Below are 23,226 nucleotides of genomic sequence, written 5' to 3' on the forward strand. Positions count from 1 at the left end.
CAGTCTGGTAGTCTCACAAGAAAAGGATCTTGTGTCAAACAAAATAGTTTATTTGCGACAACAATGAGACGCAAATTACATTGGTATGATTGGCATTTTGTTTGTAATTGTGATTATCTTTACCCAACCCCTGAAATGCATTTCCTTTAGATTTGGAAGGTTCAACATGTTTCTGATTTGAAAACGGTAATAGTGATCCTGTTTCTGACAAGCTAATGACTGAAAGCCCTTTTGATCTATAACACCTTGTATGTATTAGATTTTCTTTGTCTATGGAGTCTTTCCTACTAAAATATGCAGTTGCTCTATTGTAACACCTGAAAGTTCTTTAACTTTAGAAATTCCCTTTGTGGAGGATGACTGTCCTTTTGAAACAGGTACAGTTTTTGTAGTGTTCTGGATCTGCAAACCAGGCAATTTCTTCTTGACGGTGTCCTCAATCTGTACACATTGATTGTGCCATCTCAGTGGTGACTTTCATGGAGTTGCACATCCATTCCTTCAATCACTGTGAGCAGGTTTTCATTCTCAGAATATGTTGTTCAGGAACTGTGATTTCATTGATCTATTACACTCTGACAGGTTGCCCTTTAACCAATTCCATAAATGAATATTCCTTGAATAGTGATTTTATTTCTCTTAAACAAATTTATTTCCATTCACCATTTGAAAACAATACCGACGTATAAACTGAGGAATTAGGAACAGAAGCAGACCACTTGGCTCTTCAAGTCTGCTTTGTAAATCAACAAGATCATGTTTGATCTTCGTACTCCTGCCTATTCTGATGATCTTTCACCCCTTGCTTATAAAAATCTATCAACCTCAGCCTTAAAAATATTCAAGAACCTTGCTTTCAGCACCGTTTTGAAGAGAGTTGTAAAGTCTCACTAACCCTGTGATGTGAAAAGTATTCCTCATCTATGTCGTAAATGAGCAATCTCTTATTTTTAAACAGTGACCCCCCCCGCCCCCGCCCCGTACTAGATGCTGCTATAAGAAGAAACTTCTTTTACACGTTTACCCTGTCAAGATTCCTCAGGACAATGAAGTCACCTCTTAGTCTTCTGAACTTCAGTGGATACTAACCCAGTCTATCTACACTTTCCTCTGAGGTCAAGCCGCCAGGGATTAGTCTGGTAAACCTTCTCAGAAATTCTTTCAATGAACTTAGCTCCTTCATTAAATAAGGAAACTAATATTAGATGCAGTATTCCAGATGGGATCTCACCAATGCCCTGTATAACTGAGGCATAGCCACCCTGCATTTCTAATCAACTCCACTTGCAATAAGCAATAGCATTTTATTAACTTTTCGAATTGCTGTACTCATCATTTGCAGTTCAATCTCAGAGCTCTGCGATTTCTTTAATTAATGTTTTTTTATTACTCCTGCCAAAATGGACATTTTCAAATTTTTCCATGTTACAGTGTATTTACCTATTATTTACCCACACAGTTAACTTGCCAGTATCCCTTTGTAGCCTCCCTATAACTTCTTCACAACTTGCACTCCTAACTACTTTCATGTAATCAACAAATTTGGCAAACATACTTTTGGTCCCTTCATCTAAGTAATTAATATAAATTGTGATTCAGAGGAACCTCGATTATCCGGCATTCAATTAATCGAATTTCGGATTATCCACACAAGATCACAAGATCCCTATGCTTGGCTAACTATGTTACCCAGCACTCGATTATCTAGCATTTGATTAATCAAATGCAATAGTCCCCACTTGTGTCCTTTGGATAATCGAAGTTCCTCTGCACTTTGAGGCCCCTGCATCAATCCCTTCCATCAATCCTTATATTTTGCAATCAGAAAATGACACATTAGTGGCATTCTGATAGATAACCAATCTCATATCAATGCCAATCTGTTACCTTTTACACTATTGGCTTTCACTTCCCATAATTATTTTTGATGTTTCTACTTAAATTATTTCAGGAAATGTAAGTATTATATACCCATTAGTTCCCCTTGATACACAACACATAGCATTTCTTCAAAGAACTCCAATAAGTTTTTACAACATTTTTATTCATTCATGGTATATGGACATTGGTGGCTGGGCCAGCATTTATTGCCCATACTAGTTGTCATAGAATCATAGAGATGACCAGCACAGAAACGGACCCTTTGATCCAACTCATCCATGCTGACCAGATATCTTAAATTGATCTGATCTTTGTGAAGATGGTAGTGAGCCACCTTTTTGAATCATTGCAGTTCATTTAGTGTAGGTAGACAACAAAGCTGTTAGGGCAAAACTTTCAGTGTTTTGACACAACAGCAATGATGAAATGGCAATATATTTCCAATCATGATGGTGAATGTCTTGCATGGGTACTTGTATGTGCTGTCTATGCATGTGCTGCCCTTGTGCTTCTAGAAAGCAGTCACTCTGGATTTGGAAGATGGTGATTAAGGAATCTTGGTGAATGTCTGCAGTGCATCTTGTAGGTAGTGCACACTGCTACTACTCAGTGTCAGTGGTGGAGGAAGTGAATATTGTTGATGTTATACCAACCTAGTGGGATGCTTTTGTCCTGAATCAAGCTTCTTGAATTTTGTTGGAGCTACACTCCCCACACTCTTGGCTTGTGACTTATAGGTGTGGGAAGGCTTTGATCAATCAGTTACTCACTGTAGGATTTCTAGCCTCTGACCTGCTGTTGTAGCCATATTATTTTTATGACTAGTCCTGTTTAGTTTCTGGTCAATTGTAACCCTCAGGAGGTAGATAGTGGGGAATTCAGTGATAGTAATGCCATTGAATGTTAATGAGTCATGGTTAGCTTCCCTACTGTTGAAGATGGTAATTGCCTGGCACTTGTGTGACATAAATTTATTTGCCATTTTCTAAATTAGAGAATTCCTGATGAAGGGATTTCGTCTGAAACGTCGATTTTCCTTCTCCTCAGATCCTGCCTGACCTGCTGTGCTTTTCTAGCACCACTCTAATCTAGACTCTGGCTTCTAGCATCTGCAGTCATCACTTTTGCCTATAAATTTACTTGCCATTTGCCAGGCAAAACGGGATATTATCCACATCTTGCTTCTGGATGTTTTCTCACCATCTGAATGGTTTTCTCTGGAGTTGAGTCGTCTTCTGACTGTAATGAATTTGACAAGCATTCAGTGGCAATTCTAAGAACAACTCCATCTCCTAGAATTCTGATTTTAAACCCACATTGTTACATTTCTGGAGATTCATGAAGTTATCTATGATATGATTGACATTACTACCATCTATTATTGCCTATACCTAATTGTTGTCAAGATGGTGGTGATGATCTGCCTTCTTGAACTGGGCACCAAAGATACTGTTCAGGAGAGTGTTCCAGGATTTTGACAAAGTGACATTGAAAAAACAAGAACATATTTCCAAATCAGGATGACAGGATAGAGTTACAGACACAATGAGGGAGATTTCATAGTCTCAGTAACTCTGCCGCACCATTCTGATTTGGAAATTTATTGTTGTTCCTACAGCAGTTTAAGGAGCAAGGTCATCAGCAACATTTCAAGGGCAATTAGGAATGATCTGTAAGTGCTGGCACAGCCAGTGAAGTCCACATCCACTGAGTTAATAAAAAGAAACTTTGATGACAGGTCTTACTCCTTTGAGATTCGAAGCAGTTACTCTTTCCAACTCCATGTTATGTCATATTGGGTGATACGTAATACACTCTTCAGCACTAACCCATTCAGACCCTTCCACCTTTGTATAGCAGAGATGGCCAGCATGTTCCTTGTATTTGATGTGTCCAGTCCTGTCAAAAAACACACCTGAGAGTGAACTTTAAATTCAGTCTGTTGATTCCCTTATTATAGGAAGCTAAACTAAGTTATTAATATTAGTTACGGGGGAAATAATTAATATATATGAACAAATTTGATTAAACATTTCAAATAATTTTTCTACATCAATAATATATATGGTTAAAAGGATCCAGAGACATAGTGTTAACAAACATTTAAATACCATAGGCTGGGAGATACTTGAACTTCCATTAAGAAATGAATAGTGACTTTGAATTATAAATGCTCGATTGATCTGAACATTCATCATAAAGTCTTCGTTCAATTAGCAGCCAGAACATGAATTTTCAATTTCCACAGAGAACGTGACTGAAACTCTGATGTGATTTGTACAATGTGTAAATAGGCTGTAATGTAAAAATATACTTTTCGACATTTAAACTGTTCTAATGCAGATGAATCTCTAATTTTCAACACCATTTCATTTTATAAATCTAATTTTTTTGTGCATCGTCTCAGAACCGGTTCGACGTTTCAAAAGTGGACTTTTAGATGTGAGTGCTCGGAAGGGAAAGGCAGCTGAATTTTGTTGTGTGACAGCAAATGAAAATACGCAAGGCACCTGGTTTAAGAATGGCACAAAGGTAGTTCATTTTCTTTTAATTGAAATGTTACAAAACTGAGTCATTAAATTCAGAGCTATTGTTTACAATAAAAGCAAACAGGAGTGGTATGCTCATGGTCCAATTCTTTTGGATAATGTTATCTAATCAACTCATTGTCTATGAGCATTACAAAAAAATGACATTTGCTTGCCATCCATAATTTTCCTGAAGGGAGCGATAATTTGCTTTCTTGACTGCTGCAGACTATGTGTAACAGTAGTTCACCAGTATATCTTTTTGTCCATGAGATTTAGGTTGGATGCAAAACATAAAAGACTTAACTAATAGAGTCATGGAGTCATAGAGATGTACAGCATGGAAACAGACCCTTCGGTCCAACCCATCCATGTCGACCAGATATCCCAATCCAATCTAGTCCCACCTGCCAGCACCCAGTCCATATCCCTCCAAACTCTTCCTTCTCATATATCCATCCAAATGCCTCTTAAATATTGCAATTGTATCAGCCTTCACCACTTCCTCTGGCAGGTCATTCCATACACGTACCACCCTCTGTGTGAAAAAGTTGCCCCTTAGGCCTCTTTTATATCCTCCCCCTCTCACCCTAAACCTATGCCCTCTAGTTCTGGACTCCCCAACCCCAAAGAAAAAACTTTGCCTGTGGAGCATTGATTTGAATGTTGCATTTAATCATACTGTACAAAGCCACATTGACAAACGTACTTACTTGCTATGTCAGAAATTCAAAAAAAGAACTTTGTTAAGACAACTGAGAAAAGAATATTTTTCATAATATTTCCATGTATTTTGAATTTTGTTTCAAAGTTACAAAAGATATCACTATTGTTTCTGAGTTAAATATACCTTTCCTGGATGTCACTAGATCATGCAAACCAATAAGCATTTTGTAACTTTGTTGGAGAGACTGTCATGATTGATAGCTACTATGTGGCAAATTGTATATGTGTGATACAAAGAGAGGGATTTATTGCTATTGGTATTTATTTGCAAAATTATTTTTCCCTCTGCATTTCTCTCTAGCAACAAATCATGAACAATTTTGCAGATTCTCCACAGGTTTTCTGCTACTGCTTTTAGAACTGAGCTTGTTTGTATATACAACATTTGTACCACTACAGATTACTTCAGGAAACGGAAAAATAGTCACGAAAGAAGGAGCAGTACAAAAACTGACGATACCCAATGTCAAGGAGGAAGATTCAGGGATGTATATATTTGAAGCTGATGGAGGGAAAACCAAAGCCTCTCTGTTTGTTGAAGGTAAATCTCTGCGAAGTTAACATTAGCTTTGGGACACTCAAATTAATTTAAATCCACAGCAACCAGCAATTATGCAATAACTGTGAGGAAAGAGATGAAAATCTGAATATAGCTTGTATGTTTAACAGAAATCATTCCTCTCAATATATTCCTTCCATATGAAATAGTACCACCAAAAGTGTAGAATGTTAAATTTATAGATATTAGCACCGTAGGAAATACAATGTGGCTCATAGGTTCACCCATATATTCACACTATCTGATTATTGCGCATTTCCTTCCTCAGCCTTATGAGCTTTACAAGTTGGTGCATGAAAACTTAATATTTTGTAAAGAAAAATGAATAGCTTTTATGCTTCCACTTTGCTTTCAGTTATTGCTTAAATTGTATGGAGATTAATCAGTATTGAAGTTAGCAGCTCTGACAGAAATTCACCAGACTCAAAACATAACTCTTTTTTTCCCCCACAGATGTTGCCAGTCCTGTTGAGTTTTGCCAGAGATTTCTGTTTTTATTGTTGAAGTTAGTAGCGCGGTCTTGAAAAGTGACTGAAAACAAACTGACAGCTATTTGTATTTGATCAATTCAGTGCAGCAATTTTCGATTCTGCACTGAAGCTTGAAACCAATGAGTCATAGTCATTGAGATGTACAGCACGGAAACAGACCCTTTAGTCCAAATCGTCCATGCTGACCAGATATCCCAACCCAATCTAGTCCCATTTGCCAGCACTTGGCCCACATCCCTCTAAACCCTTCCTATTCATATACCCATCCAGATGCATTTTACATCGTACAATTGTACTCACCACTTCCTCTAGCAGCTCATTCCAAAAAACACCACGCTCTGCATGTAAATGTTACCCCTTAGGTCCCTTTTATATCTTTCCCCCCCTCACTCTAAACCCCTGCCCTCTAGTTCTGGACTCCCCCACCCCAGGGATAAGACTTTGTCGATTTATCCTATCCATGCTCCTCATGCTTTATTAAACCTCAATAAGGTCACCCCTCAGCCTCCAATGCTCCAGTGAAAACAGCCCCAGCCTATTCAGCCTCTCCTTATAGCTCAAATCCTCCAACCCTGGTGACTTCCTTGTGAATTTTTTCTGAACCCTTTCACGTTTCACAATATCCTTCTGAAAGGAAGGAGACCAGAATTGCACGCAATATTCCAAAAGTGGCCTAGCCAATGACCTGTACAGCCGCAACATAACCTCCCAACTCCTATACTCAATGCTCTGACTAATAAAGGAAAGCATACCAAATGCCTTCTTCACTATCCTGTTTACCTGTGATTCTACTTTCAAGAACTATGAATCTGCACTCCAAGGTCTCTTTGTTCAGCAACACTCCCTAAGACCTTAACATTAAGTGTATAAGTCCTGTTCTGATTTGTTTTTCCAAAATGCTTCACGTCACATTTATCTAAATTAAACTCCATCTGCCACTCCTCAGCCCATTAGCCCATCTGATCAAGATCCTGTTGTAATCTGAGTTAACCTTCTCCGTTGCCCACTACACCACCACTTTTGGTGTCATCTTCAAACTCACTAACTAGACCTTTTATGTTCACATTCTAATTATTTATATAAATGACAAAAAGTAGTGGATCCAGCACTGATCCTTGTGGCACACCACTGGTCACAGGCCTCCAGTCTGAAAAGCAACCATCCACCACCACCCTTTGTCTTCTATTTTGGAGCCAGTTCTGTATCCAAAAGGCTGGTTCTCCCTGTATTCCATGAGATCTAACTATGCTAATCAGTCTCCCATGGGGAACCTTGTCGGACGCCTTACTGAAGTCCATATAGATCATGTCTACAGTTCTGTCCTCATCAGTCCTCTTTGTTACTTCTTCAAAACTCAATCAAGTTCAATGATTTCATATGTTTTTATGTATTAGCACATTTGAATCCAGTGGTCTAATGGTGTCAGAATAAAGCTGAAGTATGGTATTCCTCATCAATTCATTTTTGTTCAGGGATGGACATATTGACAGAAAATCATTTGCAGCCAAGCTCTCTCAGTATTCCACCCAATCTATCTTTCAAATATAAATCTGTTTCATTTTGCATTTCTCTTAATTATTTCAGATTTGATCTTGGGGTGAGGATGGGAATTAAAATGAAAGAAGAATTATATATATAAATGCTGACACACACTAATTTGATGAATCAGAGTCAAGGCCCTTTTGCCTATCAAGTTGGCACCAGTCTAAACCAAGTACCTAACTATTAGAGCATAAAACTGAACAGTACAGGTACGGGCTTTTTGACCCAGAATGTTGCACTGAACATGATGCCAAATTAAACTAATCCCTTCTGCCTGCCCTTGCTCCATATCCCTCATTCCTTGCATATTCATGTGCTTATTTAAAAGTCTCTTAAACATCTAATACTATTTTTCAGCACTTGGCCGATAGCCTTATATTTCTGACACAGCAAGTGTACATCTAAATAATTCTTAAGCACTGTGAGGTTGAAATAAGCTGACTCTGTGTTCTATATTCTGTGGAACTGACAGCTGCACAATTTAAGGATGAACTTGTTTAAACATAACATTTGCCAAACAAAGCTAATTAGATACAGCTCACGTGTAAATTCCAGAAAGAACTTCTATATATCTGAAACATTGCTGTGCCTGCTAGGACACATCAACTATATTATGATGCAAATAATTTAAATAAATTGAGTGTTGATCCTATAGAATGCTGTAGCAAGTTCTGACAAATCAACTGCTCCAAAAGCATCATTAACTTTACTCATATCACAGTAAATTAGTAGTGAGCCCTTAATTTTCTTCTTATGAAAATCATAGTAAATGTTAACAATAAGAACTGATCAGAGGAACAAGTAAAACCTACATAAGCTTAAACATTTTAGTGGAATTGAATGTTTATTTAGATTAGATGATTGTAACTTAATGGTTTTTAACATTTTTTTTAAACATCAGATCCTCCAGAGTTTGATCAGGATGTGCTTGACCGGTTGGGAAAGAAAGACACAATTATTAAGGCTGGTCACACTGCAACAGTGAAGGTGCCATTCTCAGGAAAGCCACCAATGAAGGTGTCTTGGTACAAGGATGGGGAAGAACTGTTTGAAGACAACAGGGTCAGCATTGACAATAGTAAAAGTTTTACACGTTTGTCAATCTCCAAATGTAACAGAAAGGACAGTGGAAAGATGACAATTAAATTGAAGAATGAAAGTGGCACAACAAGTGCAGATGTTAACTTGGCTGTCATTGGTAATGTATTGATTTGTTTTCTTTAATAGATTATTGTTACATTTTTGCACAAGTTACATTGGAGGCATATTCAATATTATAGTTGACTGTATTATGCGAACACTTTATTTAGATTATATGTAACCTCTTATGATCATGATGTGAATGATGATGCATTCCCAGAAGACTACTCTTAGTAGTGCTCTTAGGTTGATTGACTAGTAGAAGAAAAGAAACAGTAAGTCAGTAAAAACATCTCATATGATCGTTCCCATCCAAGAAAGAGAAATTAACCTCTTTTCAACATGGCTGAGTAGAAACTGAATGGAGTGGCATGTTAAACCTGTGTCCAAATTGTGCCTCAATTTGTTCTCTTGTCTTGAGAAGTAATGCATAATTTTGTCCTGCAGAGATCTGAGATGTGTTAACAAAACACTTGAAAATTAAAAGGTTGTTTTTTTTTTAAAGAATGGATCTGTGGGACCAAAATCCTACAGCCAGACAGAAACCTCCAGCCAAATCTTCCTGGAGTACTCAGCTCTATGAGATGCAAGAACACCTTATGTCTGGAATTTCCAATCCTTGTTCTTGCAGGGATCAAATTGATGTTGTTACTCTTAGTGACAGATAACACATCGACCATCTCAATGACCCATATGACAATCTCAAGGGCTACAAGCTAAGGATATGACCTAAGCCTCAAAAACATAGAGATTGGTAAATTAATTTTTACAGTCAATGACCTTTCCTTATCAAGGAGATCATTTGAGGTTATTTCTCATGTCTCTTGCACAAAGAGAGGAAGAAGCCTCTGACGTCTTTACTGGACCAGGCAGCAGACACCAGATTTCCCAGGAAATTCTAGCAAGTGGATGTTCAAGGTGCATTCATAGCCAAAGAGGTGTCCGCTAATTCATTCTAGCAATTGACTTTTCCCTAATATTCCAACAGAGTCTAAGCTAGAAAACACTGGTTGCCCTCAGCTCTCGTAAAAGTGCCATTATTGGGACTAGGGCTACCTGTTAAGTTTTTTTTTGTTTATGCTTCAAGTATTATATCAATGAGAATTTCAGAGAAGCATTGTTAAAATGTTACATAATTCAATAATTCAGTATTGCAAATGTTTTATTTGATGTTAAGAAACATACACAAACTTTTAAAATTATTCACAACACCTGTATCCTGCAGGATATTGATTGCTATGAGACAAATAGTAATGTTTAGATTGATTTGAAATAATTTATTGATGGTTTTATTGCTTTGTTTCAGACAAACCACAAGCCCCTCAGGGCCCTCTAGAAGTTCTAGCCAGTTTGGAAAACTGTATTTCTTTGAAGTGGAAGCCTCCTAGAGATGACGGTGGGAAACCTATACAGCATTATGTAATTGAAAGGCAACAGGTGGGTAGAAATACATGGACCAAAGTTGGTGAAATGGACAAGTCAATAACAACATTCTCCTATGACAAAGTGGAGCCAGAAAAAAAATACAAATTCAAAGTTTGGGCTGTGAATTCAGAAGGCAAAAGTGAAGCATTGTTATCAGATGTAATCACTGCTGGCAGAAAAGGTAGGTCCTTGTATTTCAACTTTAACTTTAATGATCCATTCAATTCATTAATTGAGTTTAAATCTAGCTTGAAGGGAAGCAAGCATCTTAAGGAGTTGTTATTATATCTAAAATACAAGATCAGTTAATTGGGTCTAATTGATCAGATCCCAATCATTATATCATGACAAAAGCACATAAAGCAGTAGATAAATATGTCTTATGTATAATTGTGACCAAATTTAATGTTTTGCGGAAACATTCATTATTCCAGATGTTCCTGGAGCTCCAGCAAAACCAAATATCTTGAGTGCAAGCAGCAAATCCATTACAGTGTCATGGACTCCACCACATAACACCGGTGGTTCCAGAATAATTGGATATATCATAGAAAAGCGTAAGAAAGGTAGCAACGTCTGGAGTGCTGTCACTGATACTCCAGTTACAGGTAATTACATGGGTTGGGTTTTACAGACTGGAGGAAATAACCAAGAATACTTGGAAGTGAGTGATCTGGTCCCGGTTTTTGAAGTATACAAGACAAGTTTGACTAATATGTGCCCTTCGCATGTTTTACTTCTGGGAAATGGCATCACAACGTTAATGTCAGTGTGAGAAAAGGACTCTTGAGTCCTAAGTTACATTTGCTCAGCAACATTACCACATGTAGCTTTCCAACTGGTATTCTATGGGCCCACCTTACAGCAGGTAGGCCACTAATGGTACCAGTCCAAAGCTGACAGCTCTGAGGCCTCAGCAGTGCCACTGGGAAAGTTGATTAATGATGAGATACACAGGAGGCCTCTGGCCTAGAGCAGGGAATTAAAAATACATTTTAAAATTCATAGAACCCAGGGATAGAAAGGAAACCAATCCGATAAGGTTGATGACTCTTCTTTGTTCTATTAAATCATACCCTCCTGGACTGTGGCAGAGCCACATCCATTTAGCTGGGGGCCTCCCCATACAGCCAATAGCACGAAAAAGTTACTACTCATTATGTTAGTTGCTGGCTGCCTAAAATGGGAAACATCTCCACATTTGATTCCAGCAATAGTAAAATGTTGTGACAGCAAGCCCTCATTGAGAAGTAAATTGGGACGGTGCCCCTACGATTTTACTTATCCCAACGCTCCACCTTCCACTTCCTGGGTCCTGCTAAAATCCTGGTCCAGTACTTGGCCATTTTGATCTGATAATTGGAGATTGCTTTCACTGGCTTGTAGAATTTGTTGTAACCTTTTAAAGAATTAACTAATATTTGATGCCCAAGTATAAAGCATTTCAGGTAAGAAAATGGAATTAACATTCAAAAGAGATCAAAACAAAAACTTTAATCACGCTTTATCTTTTATACAATATAGTTGATCCGTTAAGATTGCCATACTCACTCTTAACACATCAAACGTATCAGAAGAAATTAAGTTATTGCTTCAAGATAATCTGTTTTGGGGATCATTATAAATTGCTATCATCTAATATCACTTCAGCTAAAAATCCCTTCTGAAGAGAAAAACGTTCACATTTTCAAGTATTATTTTGCTAGAAGAAAATTAGTAACTTGAGTTTAAAACTGAACATAATTTGTATCCTGGTTTTGCCATTTCACATGCATATAATTGAATTTGGAACTTGAAAATGTTTGTCATTTTATTAAGATCTGGAATTCGCATACAAACTTCAATTACATGTACCATTTTGAGGTCGATGATGAGAAATATTGAAACTGTGAAAGATTAAGGTTAAGATCCAACTTTAACTTTAATGATCCATTCAGTTTATTAACTGAGTTTGACACTAACTGAATGTAGGGAAGCAGGCATTTTAAGGCATTGTTATTGTATCTAAAATGACTGAGTTCATTTTATACAGGTAAGAAGTGGACGATAACTGATGTCATTGAAGGGTTGGAGTATGAATTTCGAGTGATTGCAGTGAACTCCTCTGGTCCAGGGGAGCCCAGCTGTGAAACTGAAGCAGCATTTGCTCGTGAGCCCATGAGTATGTATTCACAGCGAACTTCAAGGATAAGGATAGTAGCTCATCATAATAGTATGAAGCAATGAAAAAAGTACAGTTGATTCTGCTATAACATGCATTTCTTCAACACGAATTGGTTTTAATGCAATTGAAGAATTTAGACCATTATTCATGGATGAGAATTTTCCTTTCCTGTATTGGCTATAACACGGTTCCAGTCCCATTGTTTTAAATGGTGCTGCTATTATGCGATTTTCTTATAATGCGGGATCACACAGGAACAGAACTATCACGTTATATCAGAACAGACTGTGGTCTAATTTGTTGTATTATGTCTCACAGTTATTATGTAAAGACACCTTTAAAGTTACTGACTGATCTTGTTCTGGGATCTGGCTTGGCTGTTGGAGCTAGAGTTCCTGCACATATATGCCTAATCTTCTTGGTGCCACATTCTGTGTAATATCAAGTAAAGCAGGGAACCTTTTGGGTAGGTGTGACAAATAAAATCTTATTGCTGGTTTGGTGCACTTTGTTGACTATAGTAATAGCATTGGCTACACCTAAAGCATGTAGTTATTGTTCGCCTTTTGGTCACATTTGTAACTTCACCCTTCTTATTTTTAAGCAATGAACTCTTGAAAATTGATCGTATCTTGAAAGATTTTGTTCTGCAATCAAAAGGAAATTAGGTTTTTCTTCGTGATGATCAATGCTCTAGTTAAAGATCGTTTTGGCTGTCTGAGCTCAGAGAAACTGGTGCTTCTGATTGCCTGAATTCTCTGATGTGAAAAGCTGTTGTCCTGTTTGTCTTCAATGAGTTTTTCCACTGAGATACTGCAGTTTATTTTGTGCAGATGGCCACCACTGCTAACCAGGATGTGATTTTGCTTCTACCTGGGTATTCTCAATGCTTACATTAAGAAACTAGGCATGAGTATTGTAGTATTTAAAATACAACACATGTTTATTACAATTAATAAATTAATTATAATCCAAAGTTACATTTCCATAGAGCAGCATTGAACACCATGCTCCAGTAGTACACACAAGTATAATATTGCAATATCGTGAATATGTCTATTGAAGATATGCTGACATACTGGCTGTGAGACGTAACACAAAAAATTATTTTATCGTTTATACATTTTTGTGAGTTGTTTGTATTATGGGTGAAACCATGGGCTGTTTATTCCCATAGATGACAGGACTCGGCTGTCAGGACTAAATGGATTTCCCAAAGCCACACTTGCCAACAGTGAAACAAAATTCAAAGTTTGTGCAAAAATTTGTAGCTCGGGTGCTCGTTGTTGTGGTTCTGTTCACCGAGCTGGGAATTTCTGGTGCAGACGTTTCGTCCCCTGTCTAGGTGACATCCTCAGTGCTTGGGAGCCTCCTGTGAAGCGCTTCTGTGATCTTTCCTCTGGCATTTATAGTGGTTTGAATCTGCCGCTTCCGGTTGTCAGTTCCAGCTATCCGCTGCAGTGGTCGGTATATAGGGTCCAAGTCGATGTGCTTATTGATTGAATCTGTCGATGAGTGCCAAGCCTCTAGGAATTCCCTGGCTGTTCTCTGTTTGGCTTGGCCTATAATAATAGTGTTGTCCCAGTCAAACTCATGTTGCTTGTCCTCTGCTTGTGTGGATACTAAGGATAGCTGGTCGTGTCGTTTCGTGGCTAGTTGGTGTTCATGGATGCGGATCGTTAGCTGTCTTCCTGTTTGTCTTATCTAGTGTTTTGTGCAGTCCTTGCATGGGATTTTGTACACTACATTGGTTTTGCTCATGCTGGGTATCGGGTCCTTTGTCCTGGTGAGTTGTCTGAGTGTGGCTGTTGGTTTGTATGCTGTATGAGTCCTAGTGGTCGCAGTCCTAGTGGCTGTCAGTTCGGAAATGCTCTTGGTGTATGGTAGTGTGGCTAGTCCTTTGGGTTGTGGCATGTCCTTGTTCCGTTGTCTTTCCCTTAGGCATCTGTTGATGAAATTGCATGAGCAAAACCAATGTAGTGTACAAAATCCCATGCAAGGACTGCACAAAACACTACATAGGACAAATAGGAAGACAGCTAATGATCCGCATCCATGAACACGAAACGACACGACCAGCTATCCTTAGTATCCACACAAGCAGAGGACAAGCAACATGAGTTTGACTGGGACAACACTACTATTATAGGCCAAGCCAAACAGAGAACAGCCAGGGAATTCCTAGAGGCTTGGCACTCATCGACAGATTCAATCAATAAGCACATCGACCTGGACCCTATATACCGACCACTGCAGCGGACAGCTGGAACTGACAACCGGAAGCGGCAGATTCAAACCACTACAAATGCTGGAGGAAAGATCACAGAAGCGCTTCACAGGAGGCTCCCAAGTACTGAGGATGTCACCTAGACAGGGGACGAGACGTCTGCAACACAAATTCCCAGCTCGGCGAACAGAACCACAACAGTGAAACAAAATACCAAGAAGTGGCCGACAAATTGGCTGTCTTCATGCTCATTGTCCTTTCGCAGAAGGATGCAATCGACTCAATCCAAGGGCTGGGGGCAACTTTTGTAGGGAAGCCCTACCAGGAAAGGGGAGTGCTGCTGTGGCAGGTCAAGAATTGTGCAAGAACTAGGGCAGCATGGTGGCACAGTGGTTAGCACTGCTGCCACACAGCTCTAGAGATCCGGGTTCAATTCCCGCCTCAGGCAACTGACTGTGTGGAGTTTGCACATTCTCCCTGTGTCTGCGTGGGTTTCCTCTGGGTGCTCCGGTTTTCTCCCACAGTCCAAAGATGTACAGGTCAGGTGAATTGGCCATGTTAAATTGCCCATAGTGTTAGGTGAAGGGGTAAATGTAGGGGTATGGGTGGGTAGTGCTTCGGTGGGTCGGTGTGGACGTGTTGGGACAAATGGCCTGTTTCCACATTGTAAGTAATCTAATCTAACATCAATATGGAGGTGTTACCATTGCACATCATAACGTAGCTGCAATGAAAAGGCTTTCAAAGCTAGTAGGGAGATCAGGATAAAGGGGAAAACCCATTTGAAAGAGTAGATCCCTAATATAAGAATTAGGAACAGGAGTAAGTCATTTGGCCCCTCAGGCCCCTTCAATAAGATCATGACTGATCTGACGTTCCTCATGAACACTTTCCTGCCCTTTCCCCATAACCCTTGATTCTCTTACTGATCAAAAATCTATCCATCTCAGCTGTAAAAACATATAATAACTCTGCCCCACATGAATATATTTATTGAAGATATGGCTGTGAGACATGACACACAAAAGTTTTTAATATTTATACATTTTTTGTAAGTTGTTTGTATTATGGGTGAAACCATGGGCTGTTTATTCCCATAGGTGGCAGGACTCTGCTGTCAGGACTAAATGGATTTCCCAAAGCCACACTTGCTAGCAAGTGTGGTGGCAAGAACAAGAAGGCAGATTACTATCTAAATGGAGTCAAGTTAGGTAAAGGGGAAGTACAATGAGATCTAGGTGTTCTTTTACATCAGTCAATGAAAGAAAGCATATAGGTACAGCAGGCAGTGAAGAAAGCTAATGACATGCTAGCCTTCATAACAAGAGGAATTGAGTATAGGAGCAAAGACGTCCTTCTGCAGCTGTACAGGGCCCTGGTGAGACTGCACCTGGAGTATTGTGTGCAGTTTTGGTTGCTAAATTTGAGGAAGGACATTCTGGCTATTGAGGGAGTGCAGTGTAGGTTCACGAGGTCAATTCCCGGAATGGTGGGACTATCATATGTTGAAAGATTGGAGTAACTGGGCTTGTATACTCTTGAGTTTAGAAGGATGAGAGGAGATCTGATTGAGATGTATAAACTTATTAACGGATTGGACACTCTGGAGGCAGGAAGCATGTTTCAGCTGATGGGTGAGTCCTGAACCAGAGGACACAGTTTAAAAATAATGGGTAGGCCATTTCGAACAGAGTTGAGGAGAAACTTTTTCACCCAGAGAGTAGGTGGATATATGGAATGCTCTGCCCCAGGAGGCAGTGGAGGCCAAGCCTCTGAATACTTTCAACAAAGAGATGGATAGAGCTCTTAGAGATAGCAGAATCAAGGGTCATGGCCATAAGGCAGAAACAGGATACTGATTGTGGATGATCAGCCATGATCATAATGAATAGTGGTGCTGGATCGATGGGGCGAATGGCCTACTTCTGCACCTATTGTCTATTGTCAGCAGTGAAACTCTGCAGCAAGTAATTCCAAAGACTTTCAACCCTCTGGGAAAAGAAATTCCTCCTCCTCTCAGTCATGAATTGGCACAGCTTAATTCCGAGATTATGCCCTCTTGTCCCAGGCTTTCCCCTGAGGAGAAACATCTTCAGAATATTTACCCTGTCAATCCTTTTCGGGAGGATGGCATGGTGGCTCAGTGGTTAGCACTGCTGTTTCACAGCGTCAGGGACCCTGGTTAAATTCTACTCTTGGATGACCTACTGTGTGGAGTTTGCACATTCTGCCTGTGTCTGCGTGGGTTTCCTCCAGGTGCTCCAGTTTTCTTCCATAGTCGAAAGACGTGTAGGTTAGGTGGATCAACCATACTAAATTTCCCAATGTGTGCAGGCTAGATCGATTAGCCATGGGAAATACAGGTATAGGATCAGGGATGGGTTTGGGTGGGAGGCTCTTCAGAGGATGGGTGTGGACTTGATGGGCTAAATGGCCTGTTTCCACACTGTAGGAATTCTATGATTCCATTATGTCTCAATTAGTTCATGTCTCATTTTTTTCTAAATTCTAATGAGTAGAGTCCCAATTTGTTTAGCCTTTGCTCAGAAGACAATGTCTCCATATTAGGGGTCATCCTGGTGAACCTTCTCTTAACTGCCTGCAATGAAATAATATATTTTCTTAAATAAGGTGACCAAAACTGCTCAAGTGTGATCTCACCAGCACCTTGTACAGTTACAGCAAGACTTCCTAACTCTTACATCACAAATACTGCTGTATACAGCTAAGATTATGATGCCTTGCATTCAGATAACCATTGGGGCATGGAACCACCACCTAAGATTGAGCCATTTCCAATGAACTGGTGGGTCTCCACACAAGGAGGATTGCTGTCCACAGCCATCAGAAAGTTATCACAATCTTACAGAATTTAACCTTAATTGGATTCTTTGCATTTTCATAGACTAGGCAGCTGATCCCATTATCAGACAAATGCTGAGTTTCAGAATAGCAGGAAAGCACCAGGGATTCATTATTACTTGGGACCGCACTATTTTACATTCCCAACCACAACAGTCTACCTTCAACTCAATCACTTCAATCCCTAGCTCAATGGAGCCAAAACTGTTCAATTCCTGCTTTCATTTCACATAGATGTGCTCGTCTGACTTTTAGTGCATTGAATAAAAGTATATTTATTCTCTACTGGTAAAATTAATATTCTGATTGATGCTTAAGATGATTGGGGAACTGTTGAAGTGAAGGGGGAAGCAACAGCCTAGTGGTATTATTGTTAGATTGTTAATCCAGAGGCTCAGGTAATAATCTGAGGGCAGATGGTGGAAGTTGAATTCAGTAAAAAAATATCTGGAATTAAGAGCCTTATGATGACCATGAATCGATTGTTGGAAAATCCATCTGGTTTACTTCTATCCTTTTGGGAAGGAAACTGCTGTCCTTATCTGGTCTGGTCTACATGTAACTCCAAATAATGTGGCTGACTCTTATGTGCTCTTTGGGCAACAAATGTTTGCATCAGTGATGTCCTGATCCCATGAATGAATAAAAAGATTTTACCTTGTCATTTTTGTATTGTATGAGGGATAATGTGTCCATTGCATCTTGTGAAATTCCACATAGTTTCATAGCAACAAGGTTTGTGATTTTGTTAAACAAAGTAAACCGGTGTGATTACCTTTAATTTGAGCAAGAATTCCGTTTCTCTTTCTCCTCTTACTTGCCTGCCTCATGTTCTCTTAGCTTAATTGTAGGGGACTACTTCCAGCCTTCAGCCAAAATTATATTCTCAGCAGCAATAAATGTATGAGAGAATCATCGATCCTAGAATCACATAAACCTGCAGCGGGGAAGATAGTCATTCGGATGTCATGTATGAACCAGTTGATGTTTAGCCACCCAATCTAATCTCACTTTCTAGTTCTCGGTCTGTCGCTTCTTAGATAATGGTGCTTCACAGCAGTTTGCATATCCACAATGTTTTTTTTAAATGTTAGGAAATTTCTGTTTGCTCAAACATTTCAGACAGTGAGGTTCAGATTCTCATCATCTTTCAGTTGAGAAAGATATTGCTTTGAACCCAATCTAAAACTTAAATCTCTTAACCCATAACTATGCCGTCTGGTTATCAGCTCCTTAAACTCATCCTCAGCCTCCTGTGTTCCAAGGAACATAATGCTAGCTTATCCAACTTTCCTCTGCAATTCAGTCCATCCTTCCATTTATCACTACTGTCAAGATCTTCACTCTGATTCTCTCCTCCCTAATTATCTCTGCCTTTGTGATTTGAGTGACGATGCTATGCCCCAATTCAATACCTCATGAAAGTACTCAGATCGACAGCAGAGAATCCATGTTTTAAGAATCAAATCTCCAGTGTTGCCTCAAGGATTTGGATAAATCTAGCCTCATTTATATAAACAAGTCTCACGGACAGAGAATAATTATAGTTTTGCAGTTCCAATGAATAAAATTCCTCAATAATAAAAGTTTAAGAAACTTAACTTGTTGCATTTCCAATCCTTTTAAGAATCATAGAATAATTTTTGGAAATGCAGCGTAAATAGACACTGAATAGGTTTGAAACATTTTCCAACTTCAGTAATTATTTTAACTCCAATCTGAAACTAAAGTAGAGAAGCATCTTGATCATTTTATGGTTTAGAGATACCGATGTTGGACTGGGGTGTACAAAGTTAAAAATCACACAACACCAAGTTATAGTCCAACAGGTTTAATTGGAAGCACACGAGCTTTCGGAGCGACACTCCTTCATCAGGTGGTTGTTTCATCAGTTGTTGATCATTTTATTCTACCTTTTACTTGCAGAGGTACCTGGAACTGTGAGAGATCTCAGAGTAACAGATTCCACCTACTCAACCATATCTCTAGCATGGACTCCACCAATTTACAAGGGCAGTGATATTCCTAAAGGGTACATTGTTGAAATGAAATCTTCTGGCAATGCAGCTTGGACTAGATGCAACTCTGCTGCTGTGGGATTGAATTCATATACTGTGAAAGGCTTAAAAAAAATGGGAATGTATTTTCTACGTGTAAGAGCTGTCAATGATGGTGGAATGGGGGAACCCATGGAATTAGACAATTATGTTCTTGCCATGCCGCCTCCAGGTAATTGTGTTTACAATTTTACCATGTATATGTTTATATAAATGTTTTATTGACCCTGGCTTTCAAAATCTATTTTCTTGATCTTCTGGCTGACCTGGTAAAGATGAGGTATGGGAATGTACTCATCACTATGTTGATAGATAGTATGCAAATTTATTTAAAATTGAATATGTGCTGATTGAACATAAACAGGTGAGCTGTTGACCCGTTGCCTTCAATGTTTAATGGTCAGTGAAGGAGAGCTTAATTTGGGCTTAGATTGAGCTTGTGCTGTTACTCTCTGAACACTGTCAGGCCCAGATGAACATGAGTAGCAATCAATGTTTAGTCCAATTAAATACAAAATGGTTTGGACAAAATACAAAAACCTTGGCGTCAACCTCTCCTACCATTGTGCAAGGCTCTGCACTCCAACCTTCAGGTTTAGTTTGATGTAACTTCCTTGTACACCTAGTTGGAAGTGTATGCTCTCAGAGAGCTTTATAGACCAGAAGGGAGACATTTAATTCATCATGTCTCTGCTGGATACTTCTCAAAACCAATGTGAAACTAATTCTATTGCCCAGCTCTCTCATCTTAACTGAATATCTCTGTGCAGCCAAAGCTTCTGTCACTCTCAATCTGATTTATTTCAAAAGCATAGGATACATACCATCAGCCCTGTAAATTATCTGCCCTGTATTTTGGTATTTCTTTTTCAAAATCAATCTGTGTATACTTATCTATAACAAATATGCCATGCTCTTTTCAACGTTTCACCTCCAGCAATGTCTAATTCTTCACTATGGCTTGGTTAGAGTATGATCTTCACCACACCTTTTCTACCTTGACTTTAACTACTGTAAGCCTATCAAAATAATTTGCTGCTACCTTTGGTTTATCTGCACATTTCCTTTTAGCACTTCTAACCACTCTTTCCATCTGTCCATTTAAGCTTTCTGTATTCTGTATTTCTGATTATTCAATTAACCTCAGTCTTGGTTTACTATATGCCTTCCCTTTTAATATTACATACATTTATCTTTCTCAGTTTGCCTATGGAATGTCATTTCTTGATGCATCCCTTTCCTACCTTACAGACAATTATTCATTGAACTTCATCTGCTTTATTTTTGAACATATCCACAAATACATTGACCTTAATGTTAACATTTCTTCCTGGTTAACGCTCATCAGTACCCTTGCTGTTTCAATGAAGATTCATTTATTTTCAGTCTTGCATGCTTATCAATGGCTCTTAATTATCCCTTCTATTTCACACTGAATTGAATTATGTAGTGGTCACAGTGTCCCAATTTCATTTTATTCTATTCTCAGTTGCTTGTCCCATTTTATTTTCTTGAATCAACTTAAATGATGCTTTCACATCCATAGACATATCAGCCAACAAAATAAGTGTTCTGTCTGGCGATACAAAGACAAATTTGTTTTTTTATGCATAGTAATGTTCCACTCATAGCAATACAATAAATAACAAGCCAATATATTATAATGATTTGGCAGAAGGATAACTGATGGTCAGGATAATAGATGTGAATTGGATTTTGTTTAGATTTTTGAATTTTCATACATTTTCTTAACTGATAGTCACCTCTTGAATCAAAGCCAACAGATATCACATATAATTCATTCCTGGATGCCTATGATGTATTCAAAATTCTATAAATTGCTATTTACTCTGTTTCTTCCAAAATAATATTTTTACTCCTTTTTTTACATTTCAGTGCATCCCAAGTTTATATTGGATGAAGCTGTAAAAAGTTTCATGATCATCAAAGAAGGAAACTCCTTACGAGTCCAAATGCCATTTGAAGTGAGGAACTCTGCAATATGTTTTATGTATTTTCCCATTTGAGATGTTTACAGTTGTAATGTTGGGCTTTTCTATGTACATTTTTTAGGCATCACCTCCTCCTGAAGTGATTTGGCTGAAAGATGGTTTTCCAGTTTCGGAGCAAGCTACAATAACCAGTACCAGTGGTAGCACTCAACTTATTATTCCAGCCTCACAGAGATCTCACTCTGGAATTTATTCTGTAACATTGAAGAATCTTCTTGGACAAGAATCATTTAGTTTTGAGATTAGAGTTACAGGTGATTAAATGCACTTTGGTTCTCAATTTACAGTTGAACATTGGAAGTACTTGTTTTTATATAAGGAAAATAAAGTAACTTTGCAATTATAGAGCTGTTTTCATAAGCTTCAGGTGTACCAAAATGTTTTACAGCTAATGAGTGCTTGTAAGACAAGAAAATGTGATAACCAACTCGCACACTGCAAAATCTCAGAGACATCAATGGATTAAGACATTATCAGCATGGAATCAGTGTTTTGTCCCACTCTCAATGTCAAAATACTTCAAAGCCAATTTTGGTTTACAGATACACATAACAACTATTTTATACACATGGCTTCACAAACAACAATTGAAGTAGTGGTCAGATAATTTTTTAATGCCAAATAAATTTGTATTTTAACTATTTGTTTTGATCAAGTATTGCTATTCTGATAAATAACGATAGGATATACTACCGAATGTAAATCTTGCAGAGCCTATCCACATGGTTGTTTCCTTTTTCTGAGATGTGGAGGAGCCAGTGTTGGACTGGACAGTCCAACCTGTTGGACTATAACCTGGTGCTGGGTAATTTTTAACTTTGTCCTTTTTCAAAGATATAGGTTTGCTGCAAGCCAAGAACATTTGTTATACAAAATGAAAACCTGTGACTATATATTAACAGAAAATTACCCCAACAATCTCTTCTTTGGCATATTTCTTAAATACATTTTTTATCAAATTAAAATTAATCTTAAAAAGAAAATGAACAGAAATTGTTTGATGCAAATGATTGGAAATATGTTGTCCTTTGTCCAAATTTTTACCAGCTGACAGACCTCCACCAGGTTAAAAAGGCACTTGGCACACATGCCTCAAATGCTCAGTTCTTTGAATATAGGAGTTAGAAAGTCTCGATAAAGTTGTCCAGGATATTGGTGAGTTCTGTCCTGGAATGCTGTGTCCAGTACTGGTCCCCCAGTTATAGGGAGAATATTATTAAGCTGGAGAGAGTTTGGAAGAGATTTACCTCTTCTGAATGTTTGTTGTTGGGTACGGAAGGTTTGAGTTAGAAAGGTTGCCTAGATAGGCTGGGACTATGTTCACTGGAGCGGAGCAGGTTGAGAGGCGACCGTATAAAAGTTTATAAAATAATGAGAGATATAGAGTTAAAATAGGCCCTTCAGCCCAACAAGTCCACACCAACCCTCCGAAGAATAACTCACCCAGACCGATTCCCCTCCATTTACCCCTGACAAATACACATAACACTATGAGCAATTTAGCATGGACAATTTACCTGTCCTGCACCTCTGTGGATTGTGGGAGGAAGCCCACAAAGACATATAGAGAATGTGTAAACTTCACATCGACAGCCACCTGAGGCAGGAATCA

At 38.6% G+C, this 23,226-nt stretch overlaps 1 protein-coding gene and 1 long non-coding RNA gene across 2 annotated transcripts in view; one reads left to right on the forward strand and one right to left on the reverse strand.

The window, feature by feature from the left end:
* The window catches only part of igfn1.1 (immunoglobulin like and fibronectin type III domain containing 1, tandem duplicate 1), an 83,748-nt gene that overhangs the window by 51,097 nt on the left and 9,425 nt on the right, over positions 1-23,226 (forward strand). Inside the window, exons 15-23 of the mRNA XM_087973623.1 lie at positions 4,289-4,413; positions 5,535-5,676; positions 8,629-8,925; positions 10,174-10,473; positions 10,727-10,900; positions 12,325-12,453; positions 19,472-19,774; positions 21,499-21,587; positions 21,676-21,868. Of these exons, the coding sequence (XP_087829749.1) occupies positions 4,289-4,413; positions 5,535-5,676; positions 8,629-8,925; positions 10,174-10,473; positions 10,727-10,900; positions 12,325-12,453; positions 19,472-19,774; positions 21,499-21,587; positions 21,676-21,868 (1,752 nt within the window). The remainder of the gene's footprint in view (positions 1-4,288; positions 4,414-5,534; positions 5,677-8,628; positions 8,926-10,173; positions 10,474-10,726; positions 10,901-12,324; positions 12,454-19,471; positions 19,775-21,498; positions 21,588-21,675; positions 21,869-23,226) is intronic.
* On the reverse strand, positions 1,025-22,378 carry LOC122563229 (uncharacterized). The gene is made up of 3 exons (XR_006315534.2): positions 22,308-22,378; positions 18,321-18,482; positions 1,025-3,780 (listed from the first exon to the last, which is right to left on the reverse strand). It is a non-coding gene; the product is annotated as an uncharacterized LOC122563229 (long non-coding RNA).

The sequence above is a fragment of the Chiloscyllium plagiosum genome, unplaced genomic scaffold, assembly GCF_037043375.1.
Source record: "Chiloscyllium plagiosum isolate Xiang-an unplaced genomic scaffold, Cpla_swu_hap1 HiC_scaffold_26, whole genome shotgun sequence".
NCBI classification, from domain to species: domain Eukaryota; kingdom Metazoa; phylum Chordata; class Chondrichthyes; order Orectolobiformes; family Hemiscylliidae; genus Chiloscyllium; species Chiloscyllium plagiosum.